The sequence below is a fragment of the Gallus gallus genome, chromosome 19 (genome assembly GCF_016699485.2).
Source record: "Gallus gallus isolate bGalGal1 chromosome 19, bGalGal1.mat.broiler.GRCg7b, whole genome shotgun sequence".
Lineage (NCBI taxonomy): Eukaryota > Metazoa > Chordata > Aves > Galliformes > Phasianidae > Gallus > Gallus gallus.
In genome coordinates, this window is record NC_052550.1 from 7245093 (window position 1) to 7257272 (window position 12180).

Here is a 12180-nt window from a genome sequence, read left to right on the forward strand (position 1 = left end):
TTGCCTGTCTTGTGAGCCTCATGACTGTCCTGATTCTGTCGTAGCGATGCTGGGAAATGGCTTTTTGAAACTACAAGAGCCTTAGAAAGGCATAGGCAGGTCAGGATCATTTGCCCTCAGCGCTCGGCTTGTCTTGAGCAGTGAGCTGATGGTGGTGGGATTAGACAGAGAGCAGCGTGGGGTGAAAGCAAAACTCTCCCCACAGGCTTTGCTCATGCTCAATCGTACCTGTGCCCTCACTGAGGTGAGGATCCCTACAGCCCCCTCCTGCCATGCTGGGCAGGTGTCATGGCTTCAGGGGTTCACATTGGCACTCCACATCATACCATCTTGTATTGTGCTGGGAGTTGAAGAGTTTGTGCTGCAGCTGCATGCACAGTCAATAATGCACAGAACTGCAGCATTAATTGTCGAACTTCATGAGTTCTGGTTGCCTTGTCTCAGAAGAGAACGAACCACACCTCCCAGAAGGCTTCATTTTTCTGTTTCCATTTTCCATTTGAAGGGAAAGATAAGACAGACTGGGAGTCACAAGGCTGCCCTCTATGCTCCCCGGCCGCTCTGCCTACAGCACTAGAGTAAGGACTTTGGTTTTGGAATGCTCTCTCTTTCATGTTTTATTTGATTTATTTGCTTCTATTTCAGTCCTACTGTATTATATTGTATTATTTCACATTCTGCTACTACATTTAGTAAGCTTTTTTCCTTTAGCTTTTTTGAGGCCCATCTCCCTACCTTTCCCTTTTAGCCCCCCTGTCCACTCCTGGGGCATGGATCCATGGGTCCCTTTGCCTCCTCATCATGGAAACCAGGCCAATCCGTGACAGCAGGCAATGGGAGAGGCGGGCAAGTTGGGGTGCAGCCAGGCACCAACCCCCAGCAGATCAGCCCCTGCTCACTGGCAAAGCAAGAGATCTTTGCCTGAAAGCATAGGATGAAATGCTTCCAAGAAGCAGCAGTCGGGCTCTCATCAAGCTTTTAGGGCAGAGGGTAGCAGAATGAGCTCTGGGTAGAGGCTACTGGTCCCCACGCCCACCTACAAAGACCTGTTGCTTTTCCTAAGCAGCAGATGCAATCCGCTTTGGTGCCAGAGCACGTCTGCCAGGAACTTAATCCAACAGCAGACCCGTAATCCTTCCCTTAGTCCCACAAGCCCCAAATGCAGAAAGCTGATGGATTTGCCATTTCATGGGGTTTACTCAGCCTTGGTTGCAATCCTTGTTCCTGCTGGCAGCCCGGCCTCATTCCCCACAGCACTGGAGAGGTTTGCTTTGGGATTTTCCCCCAGCAATGATGTAGGAATACTGACCGAGGGGGTCCACACTGCACAACTTGCATCACTCTGTAGCTCAAGGACCTGAGCTTTTGGCACTGACAAGGGGCTGTGTTCAGCAGAACAAAACCTGCTTGAAGAGTAGATAGAAATGGAGAAATACTGCCAATCTGCAGTGGCACAGGGCTTTAATCTTCTCCCCTGATGCGGCAGTGCTGCTGGGGACTACGTGGGCTCTCAGAGTGGGAACTCCCCAGGATACCGCTGATGAGTGAAGCTGGCAGTCCCCAGCCCTTCCATTACCACTTCATCTTAAGAGACATTTCCCCCTGGAATTAACCTCTACTTTTAAAATGCCAGCAAAGAGGCTTTTGCTGATAAGGGACCGGGGCAGGATTTCAGCTGTGCACTCATTTGCTCTCCCTGTCCCTCTCTACCAGCAATGATGGGCTGCAGCTGGGGAGCTGGTCTCATATACAAATGGGGCCAGGTAGCTGCCCAGCTCCTAAGGATGTTGCGGTGTGGGCTGGAGATGAGGTACTACAACAGAAATGTAATTTTAGTGAGATGGCACCATGCTTGGTGAGTAAGCCACGTCTCTAATCTCACACAGGCAGCTTTGACTTTGCTTGAAGGGTGTGAGCTGAGCAAATATTCCTCTCTCTGCTGCTCATTTGCTCTTTCATTAGGGATCATCCTCTTGTTATTTGTGAGGATGGGGATTTTTGTTGTTGTTGTTTTATTGTTTTTGTGGAGTGCATACTAAGCATCAGGAGTCACATGTTCAATGAATGGTGGCAATTAGCCTCACTCTGACCCTTGATGGTATGCCTGTGTCTGCAGTTAATGCTCTGCTCTGTGTGCATGAAGTTTCTATCTTCTATATGGGGCAGGTAAGGCTGGCTCTCTAAAACTAGCAGGAAAGTGCTGAAGATGAAGCCTAAGCCCCACTGCCTTGTGCTGTGAGCTCCTCTCAGGATGTGGTTTGTGCTGCTCTCTGCAGTTGGGTTGATGTGCATGTGGCTCAGGGTGTTGTGTGATGCAGCACAAAGGCTGTGGGACTGCTTTGGCTCTGCTGGTGCCTCTGCTCATGCATTTGGTGGCAGGCTTTGTGTTCCTGGCTGAATGCCTCTAGGAAATTGGATAGAGCTTGTGCCTTTAGCGCTCTGCAAAATTCCCCGAGATGGGAATATGGGAGCAAAATTCTGATTTCAGGGGGAATAACTCAAGGCAGACAGGGATGGCACCTGTGAGACCTACTGTGCTGAAGGGAAACCTAGGGGGTTGGGAGAAACATGGCCCCATTCTCTGTCGCACTGCTGTTGGCATCTCACAAGGATCTTACAGGGTTTTACCCCAGCAGAGCTAGCACTGCCAGAAAACTGCTCTTATTCTGCTTTCCTTCTCTGCCATGTAAATTCACCTACCCCCCAAATAACTGCTGTGCTCTGAGATAATGTGATTTTTGGGGAGGAGCTTCCCTTGCTTGTCACCCAGCTGCTTGCTGGGCTGCAACTGACTTCTAATGAAGAGCTTCCTCCTGGAGAGAGGCGGGGGGAGCAGGGAGAGAAATTACAGCAGAAAAGGGGACAGCGTTTCTGAATCCAAATACATTAAACCACTTAATTCTGTTGACTCAGGGCTGCTTACTCTGAATAGGAATTAATCCGCAGTGAACCAAAATTAAAAAGCACAATACAAAATGCTTAGTGAGGCACCACCAGGGCTTAAAGTAGCCCATTAGCTTGCTCAAACATACCCAGTAAATTTTCATTTGTCAATAATGCTTAGAGCCTACAATTTATTTACAGCCTGTTCAATACTACCAAACCCCCTCAGAGTGCCTCATCTGTATTTATCTGACACAATCAGCTTCCTTTTCAGGGATGCTTCCTCATCCCTTGCTTTGCTCCTGCTTGTCTCTCCCATGGCAGATCCAATCTCTTTGGGCAAAAGAGGTGTAGGATGACCCCTTTTCCATTCCACGTGGAGATCACCTGCGGGGCCACCTGAGCCAGCTGCCAGGTGATCAGTGCTATGGCTGGGGCTGAGACCTCACCCATCCTGCACCCAGGGATCAGGGGGAGGTGATGGGAACCCCTACGCTGTGGCATCCAAGGGATGTGTTGGTCACCAGTGATGGGATGATGGAGAGGGATGTGAGCAGCTGCCTCTGCCTGCCCACAGTGTGGCTGAGCTCCAGCAGCCATCACTGCAGGGCCCCTCCATCTGTTCCCAAATCGGCTGCTGGGGGATGAGTCGCGTCAGGGACGGCGCCTAACAGGATTTCCTCCAAAAGCAGCTTGAATGCTGTGAGGCTGATAACGAAGCCTGGCAGGCCCAAGGATTCTCTAAGGAAAGGAGTCGGGCGCAGATATGAGTGGGTGCTTTGTATTCCCAGCACGGGTCACAACCAGTTCAGCAGGTGTGAGAAGTGGTGCGGGAGATGGCCCATCTTGGGTGTAGAGCTTGTGGAAGGGATTTGTCCAGAGGTTTAACCACGAGGGTTTGCACAAGTGGGATAGTAGACTTCTCAGGAGGTGCAGTGGCAGCCTGCTCTCTGCTGCTCACCACAGTCTCCTACACACGAGTCTGTACAGAGGGCAGTGAGCAGGACCTGCAGCCCAGGCTCTCTTACACAGAGACAGTTTCTAATAGATTTTATAAGCATGCATGCAGCAGGCAGTTGGTAAAGTGAAGGTCTGTTTGCTTCCCTCCCAGCATTGGCTAGTGTTTGCAGGCACCTCTTGCTGTCGGGGAAACCCTGTCCTTACACCCCAAAGAGCAAAGCCCCCGTCACTTGCCTGCTGCTGTCTGCATGTAGCCGGCCAGGGTGCAGACCTTCCTCTCACAGGCTCCACTGGGCAGCAGGATGGCGACGATGGCCAGCAGTGAGCTGAGGGCCAGCAGGGCACAGCCGCCCGCACACAGCACGGCGCTGGTCTGGAAGGACACACAGGGCGGTCAGCAAGGTGTCCCCTGTCACCCCCACATCACCTCCCCATCAATTCCCTTTCTCCCATCTTGGAGTAAGAAGTGAGGCTCTGTGTGGGTGCTTTCCCTGCTGCTCAGATTCACCACTGAATTGTGAGCCCATGGTGCAGTCACCTGGTCCCAGTGGTTAGTAGCATTTGGGCAATGGTGATAATGGCAAATGTGTTACATGCATGAAGGGCTACGTCACTAATAGAAGTGCCATTAGATGCCTGCAATGCATGTCAGTGCCTCCACTGAGAGCTGAAACAAATCTCATGAATGGTGCCTGCCCCTGTGAGCCCAGCAATTAGAAGGTGTTTTGCCTGTTGATGCTCCATGGTGGGGAACCCATTGTTGCAAAGGTTTAATGGCAGCTGGCCTCACGAAAATACTCTCTAGACTTTGATTATCTGCTTCTGCAATGGAACTTGGATCTTTAGGGCTGGTATTCAACCCCATTCGTGCTGTGTGATGATGTTGCTGATGGACAGGGGAGAGGCTGGTTAGCAGTGTTCTCTGGATGGGCAAAGGGGAGGCAGCACGGCCTGCAGCCTGTCCCAGACCCACCCAGTTCTGCTATATTGTATTCTGGCCATTACATGCAAATGGCATCAGGACCTAAAACTGGGAAAAGCACTAAATTGCAGTAAAAACAGCTCGTCCTTGCATGCAGGTGCCTGATAGCTGCACTGCCACTTTTTCTGCCTCCTCTGCAGATGGCATTTTTGCTTCTGTCACCAGGATGGTGCTGGCAGTGAGGTGGTCCCTGCAGCGTCAGGGACACGTATGTGCCAGCATGGTGTGGTTGGGGTGGGGAGGATCCATGGCAGGTGCCTCCAGCACCCAGCTCCTAGCACTGCTGCTGGGACACCAAGCCCTGTTATTTCACAGCCTATGTCGGCTGCGCCATGCCACAGGGACATGGTGGCTCTGGTGAGGATGCTGCCAGGCATCGCCCCATTGAGAGCACTTCCCCCGGTGCTATGCAGTGATTAACAAATCAGCATGTTCTTTATGGGCTGTTTTTACACCATACAAGCAATGCAAATGCTGTCCTGGCAATAAATTAATTCCTGATGTGATGGAAATGACACAGCAGTGCAAGATACAGCTACTATAAGGAATGGGGAGGGTGTTTAGGCAGCAGCGGTGCAATCTGCTCCTCTCTGATGCCTTTGGAGACCCACAGAGACAAAATGCTGCTTTGGGGACACGTGGCTGTGGCTGGCTGCTGGCCCCGTGCTCAGCCCAGGAGCACCCAGAGGGCAGCAGAGCTGTGAGGGAATGAGGACTCATCAAAATAGGACTGCTCTGATCGGCGCCTGAATTTCATCCTTCACCCAACAACATGCAAACCACCCTCCTTTACAGGGACCATTAATTATTTAGAGCGATGAATTTTTCAGCAGAAAGGGGTCTTGTGAAGCAGGCCTGCTTCTCTCCTGTGTGAAGCACATTGTTTTTAATGATCTAGGTCCATAATTATGTTGGCACAGTTCCCCTAAAAACTTGCAGCTCCTTCTGGAAGCAACCTACGAGCTGCTGTAGCTGCTAATCTGCACAGAAAGGTGCAAAGGCACAAAGTATTTTCCACTGCCAGCAGAAAAGGCACAAATTGGGTCTGTGCAGGTGTGTGCTGTACTGAAACAGGAGCCAGGTCTGGTTCAGGTGCTGCCACTGGGGTTTGTTCATGTTAAGTACACCGGTGTATCCAGCGAGTGGCCAAAAAATGACCTGATCCATCCAATCCCTTTGCAAAGGGGATTAAGGTCATGCTTTAAATGAGCATGTTAAAACTCGAGAGGGCAGGAGGCACGGGTAAATGGTGAGCAGTCTGACACTCAGGGGCAAGGGATGCTGACCTCCTTGGGGTAGAGGGCATAAAAGAACAGTGGTTTTGCAGTGTGGTACAAATGATCACAGTGCTGCAGCTGCCCAAAATGGGTGGCAAAAGGGAAAGGCAGAGTTTCAGGGCAGGTTGTGAGCGGCCCCGCTGCAAGCTGCTGGTATGCGGTATTCAGAGCTGCTGAAACACAGGCTGTGAGCTTCTTTCTCCAACACATTGGTGTTATCGCCCATAATCCTGGATATGTTCTTGTAAAATAGAATTTCTGCTTTTGTTGTTCCCTTTGCAGGTGCATGTCTGTGGATGGAACCCAAGTGCTCCTGCCCCGTGCTAGAATCACACCTGCAGATCAACAGCTCCTTCCTAAGGAAATAAAGCCCTAAGCTGGAAAGAGTTCATGGAGCAAAGGTACCAAAGCATAGCAGCTAAAACGCATCTCCCCCCGCTGCACAGCACACCCTCTCTGCTCTCTGTCTGCTGTGTTTTGAGAGGAAAGGAGAGGATGCAGGAAACAGGACGTGAAGGCTGAAAACCAAAAATAGATGGGAAGCGGGGAAAACAAACGCCGCGATCAGAGCCAGCGCGGGCGGCGGCAGGAAAAAACCCATTCATCACAGCAGAAAGCACAGCTCCCACCGCAGGGCTGGCCGTGCAGGAGCAGGGCCTCGTGCTCTGCAGCTGCCTCACCCCGGGCTGAGAGCAGCCCCACCTCCGCCGTGCCGGGATGCATAAAGCCACGTCGGATTTTCTGCTCCCACTCCCAGGGAGATTAATTGTTTATCCCCAAACAAATGAATAGTCCCCTGGTGGGACTGTAAATATGTCTTTATGTAGCGTAGTAAATTCTGATTAACAGCGATTCCCTGCCCATTATTTTAATATTTTACAGGTCTGACACGCACTGTAGCTGTGCCATTCACCAAGCAGTAAATCTGCTGAGGACGCCATTTCATTCACCAAAAAGTCCAAATTAAAATGTCACACAACAGCCACCCTGGGAGAATCACTTAATGTCCTTAATGAAAAGTTTAAAATACAGTTAGCTCATCTTCTGCAACCAGCACCCGTGATCTTTGCATCTTAAAGTGAAAAGGGCAAAAGGAGAGAACAAATTCCAGTGTGTTGGTGCTGAGAAATGGGATCCAGTCTTTGGTTTGACAGATATAAATGGCTCTGTCCTTTGCTTTGGATCCTTCCTGCTGAGGGGGAAGCTGGGCAGAGCTCCTGCCATCATGTCCTGCATGCTGGGATATGCCGTGCCACGCATTTGTTCATTAATGCAATTTATTAATTGCAGCTCGGCCATCCTGAGAGCTGTCATCTCCAATGGGGGCCATGGTTTGCAGCAGCAGGCTGAAGGTAAGGTCACAGCCTGCTGAAGTGCTCAAGCATCTTGCAAAGGAGGGCAGAAAGTAAATACAGATAATAATTAGGAAAGGAAGCCAGGGGCTAACTGAGAAAAGGAAAGAAGGATGCTGGGCAGTGGTTGCAGATGTTGGCAGCTGGGCCCAGCTCTGCTGCAGGGCCTGAGGTGCTGCTGGGTGGAGGAGAAGGCATCACCATTGCTGTTGGAGAGCAAAGGAAGGGGTTTGGGGGAACGCACTGCAAATGCTCAGGCTGGTGTCTCTCTGCAGGGCCGCAGCAGCACTGGAGCAGCAAAGCAGCCTTCTCTCCATCCCAGAGGGATCTGCATGCACTCCTGCACCCTGTAAGAGTCGCTGCCGCCAGCACCACGTGGCCATGAGGTTTGTCACTCCTCCCAGAAGTTTCTGTGAGTTTTGCACTGGACTGTGAAATCCCCGCTCTCCATCCAAAGCAGGCGAGGCTGCCCTGTCCTGAAATAGCAGTGCCTTTACCTTGGGCAAAGATGTGAGAGGAGGTCTTGCTAGGGAACTGTGAACATCTTCCTGGGCACAAGTAAGAGAAATCTGTCTCTGCAGGAAACTGTGTGCCCAGGGGTGGGTGGATCGAGGCTCACAGCTTGCTCGTATTTCCCCCACAGTCATAGAAACAAACATCCGCCATCTGGTCGGCATTAAAGCGGAGGCCGGGAAGAGGATCCCACACGTCCTCATCTTCTCCTCCCCAGCAATTACCTTCCTTTTGGCACCATCTGAGAGCCTTCTCCTTCCTATTTGATATTCCATCTCCATCCTGTTCCCATGCAGATGCTGTTTCCTGCCCAGCAGCACTGGCAGTGCCTGGTGTCATCCAATGGGGACGTGAGATCAGGTCCAACCTCCCCAAACCGGCCCTGCAGTCACACGGGGCTCGGGGCAGAACGCTGCTGGGGCTGGTCAGTGTCTAAGAGTGGTCTGCTCTGGGGTGTGTGCTGAGGCACAGGGATGGGGAGGAAGCAATGAGTCTCCAGTCCTCTTTTCTTTCTGAAGGTTTTGGTGGATTGGAGCTGTCCGCACACGGGGTTCTGCTCCCCAGCCCCGACTCAGCTGCTTGCACTCAAAATTCAGAGAAACCCCTGACAGCCGCAGCTCAGCCAGTCCTGGCCTTTCAGATAACCTTCCCACTTGTAAATTAATCAGGGTTTTCAACACAAACACCAGAAAGTTTAATGCTCAAGTTGATTGAAGGGGAAAAAAACGAAAAAAAAAAAGTGTTATTTTAATTAGAGGGAGAGAAAGAGACAGATAATAAGTCTGATGAATTGCGGCTGTCTCTCTTCCAGTGCCATTGCATCTGGGGACGCTGGAAAGCAGCTCCTAATGGCACTGCTTTATCTAAGAGGATGATGGATAGTAGCGAAAGAGGAAAAAAAGGGGGAAAAGTAAGACATTAGCACATCAATGGTGTGCCTGTGACCTCCATCAAGGGATGTGAACCAACTTAATGAAATTTTAATTAGGCAGCAAGCAGTGCACTGTTGCTGGGTACTGGATCAGACCTTCTCACCCACACTCAGTCATTATCTTTCCTTGGGATAAGCTCTTTTCCAAAACTGGCAGCAAAGCCAAGCTCCTTTTTTGGGGCTGGGAATGCCCTGCAGGTCTCCCAGCTCTCCCATCTGCTTCTCCATACGAAGTTGGTGGGAGAGGAGCCCAAAGGCAGAGGCACAGCAGCCTCAAGGGAGATGGAGGGAATGCCACTCCATCATTGTCCTGCCACGTCACTGCTATCCTGTACCTGACTCTGCTCTGGATCCCAGGAAGACCAGGAGCAACGTTCAGCCCCAAACATTCCCAGTGGGCCCAGGTGATGCCCTTCCCTAAGTGTGAGGCCCAGGGCCCCCTGGGTTTGTCCCAGGGGCTGTAGGCAGGTGAGTCAGCATGAGCTGCTCATCGTTCTCATGAGCGGCCGTTTCTCAGCTGATCACAATGGGTAACCTAAGAGCACATCAGCAATCCAGTGCCTGAGCTGAATAAGAAACTAGAAGTGAATGTACATTCAGCCTTTCAGCATCTTCTGACAGAAGGGAAAGCAGTTGTTCTGTGCATTTTCACTTGGCTTCCCTGAATCTTTTCAAGCCCTTCTATGGATGAAAACCCAAGAAACACCCACCCTGAGAACTCATTGGGCTGTGCAAAGCCTTCACCTCATCCTAAGTGGGTTATTTTGTGCTGTGCTCCAGCAGGGCGCTCACTGGCTTCATAAACAAATGGTCAATGCATTTTCAACCTTAATATCATGGGCTGATCAGCTCCTGTTATTTTAGATTATGTGCTTGGCAAAGCCTGAAAATAATTGGAGACTATCTGGAAAAATAAAAATAGAAATTTGAAATGAAGCAGCACTGGCTTCTGAAGTGCAGCACTGACAAAGGAACGCATGAGCCAAATGCTCCCACTGCAAGAAAAAATAAATGATCCCCGCCTAAAGCACTGCTCTGCACGCTCATGTATGCAGACGTGGATCTGGCACAAAAAAAGAAACACAGTGAGATGTGGGGAAGCAGCTCAGGGCTCCAAAGCTTGCCTGTTTTCCCCAGCTCTACCAGTTGGGCTGCAAAGAGCAGCCAGTGCCCAAACCCTCACAGTGTCCAACAGCTCTGAGTCCTCCCACAACAGATCTTCCTTTCCATCAATTTTTTTGTGCACATCAGCATTGGTCCCCGCACAGTGCCGCCATCCCCTCTCCTCACCCGGCCCCCTCTGGTTTCCATCAGTCCCTGAAAGGTCTCATCCTGCGTGAGCTGCCCCACTGTCATCCACAGCATCTCTGGGTGTTGGGGTGGGCACAACGCCCCCACAGCCTGAGCACCGAGGGGGTTAATTAAAGGTGCCTGTCACATTAGAAAGCTGCAAAGTAATTATAAAAGGAAGCAGAAAAAAAGCCAGCAACCCTAAGCAGACATGAAGGCCCTCTTAAGAGAAAAAAGGCATGTTAATTAACCTCTAGACATGATTCAAAGCATCATTTGTAGCATGATTACCATAATCCCCCAAGTGCAAACACACAACTGGCATTAACCATGGCTGGCAGGGCTGAACGCTCCCCCACCCCTTCATCGCATCAGCACATTTGAGCGGGGGATGATGTGACACGGGGGACAAAAAGAATCTCATCATCCAGAGATGGACATCACAGAACTGTACAGTCACATCCCAGCTGTGAGTTGCTGCCACCCTATGCACTGCAGGTGGGCGTGCTCCCAGGTGTGCTCTCAGCATCCCCCCAGGTGTGCCACCAGCTCTGCACTGGAAGCTCCTGAACCCAGTGTCAGCTTTGCTTGCTTCACTCCCTATAGCCGCAGCTTCAAACCACTCCATCAAAGGGCTGGTGGTTGCTATCAAAAGCTCCTAGATTCTCCTCCGCATGAGGATCTTGGCTTTCACTTAAAGGAGCTGCCCACAGGATTGCTTAAAAGGATGGAAATGGATGTCACAAGTTCTGAAAGCAAAGGAAAAAAAGAGCCACAGATTCCCCGAAGAAGAATCTCCTGCTTGATCTCACAGCCAGGGCTCGCAGCTCTGCTGGGCACCGACACATGCGGGCGCTCACGCGAGGGAGCCAACGCCACAGCCCGCCTGAGCCAAACTGCCAGGGATGTTTTGTTACACCGCACACCACCAAGCAGCCACCACTAGAGGTATTCTCACCCTCACCGTGCCATGAAGCTGGAAGGGGAGCACTCTTCCCTGCAACAGACAGCGCCGCTTGTTGTTCATCAATATTTGGGTGGCATTAATAAAAGGCGACAAAGACGCATCACCAAAATCCCCTGTAAATTCCACTCTGTGCCACAGCACTGCTCACCCCAACCCGGGGAGCTCAGGGGTCCGTGCTCCATTGCAGTCTGGCTCTGGGGCTGTGTGGTGGTTGGGGCTGCATGGAACTGATGCTCATTCCAATGAGTCACTGCTGAGCTTCGTCCTTATCTTGAAAGTTTGTTATTGCTCGGAAATGTTTATCTGAATGACGTTTGCAGAAACATCTGAACAAAGGCCAACTTATGGAAACGATGGCATTTTGGGATGCTTTTATGTAAGCTGGAGGGGTTGTAAGCAGCCACTTCTCTTCACAATTCACAACATTTGTTTTTAATGACGATTTTAAGGACCGTGACAGGATTTAAGCATCGCACGCAGACCTGCCGTCCTTGGAGGGAGAACAGCACAGCTTCACAACAGCTGAGGAATTCAGCTACTGACACACATTGTGCCACGACCTCAAGGGGATTTCACCCCCACAGTGGGATTTCCACAGCACTGCACCCTGGGGTGAACCAAAGCTGTGTGCCTGGAGCAGCAGCAGCAAAAACCTCTGAGTGAGAAGCTTGGAGTAAAAGGAAAGGAAAGAGAAGAGGAGGATGAAGGGGCAGAGGGGCAGCCGGCAGCACTGGGGCTGAGCTTTGTGTGCTGATGGTCTCTGTGCACACAGACAAGGGACAGGCAGCTCTTTGTCACACCAGGACACCACACGGCCCTACAGCCAACCGGGGCGAGTGGAGGGACCTTGGCCTCTTTCTCTCAAACTGGCAGAGGGGGTTGGACAGGCAGGGGAACAGCAGCAGTCCCCACATCCAGAATTGATTTGTGGATCCGCGTGTTATGGTTCGCAACCTCGGGCAGCAAGCAGTGCCCAGAGCCTCAGCAGGAAGCACCAAACCCTGCTGGTGCTCCGACTCCCTCCC

At 51.2% G+C, this 12180-nt stretch overlaps 1 protein-coding gene across 1 annotated transcript in view; it reads right to left on the minus strand.

Annotated features, from left to right (window-relative positions):
- The window catches only part of LOC101749175 (transmembrane protein 211-like), a 56256-nt gene that overhangs the window by 43099 nt on the left and 977 nt on the right, over positions 1 to 12180 (minus strand). The window contains exon 2 of the mRNA XM_004946688.5: positions 4078 to 4216. Within this exon, the coding sequence (XP_004946745.2) occupies positions 4078 to 4216 (139 nt within the window). The remainder of the gene's footprint in view (positions 1 to 4077; positions 4217 to 12180) is intronic.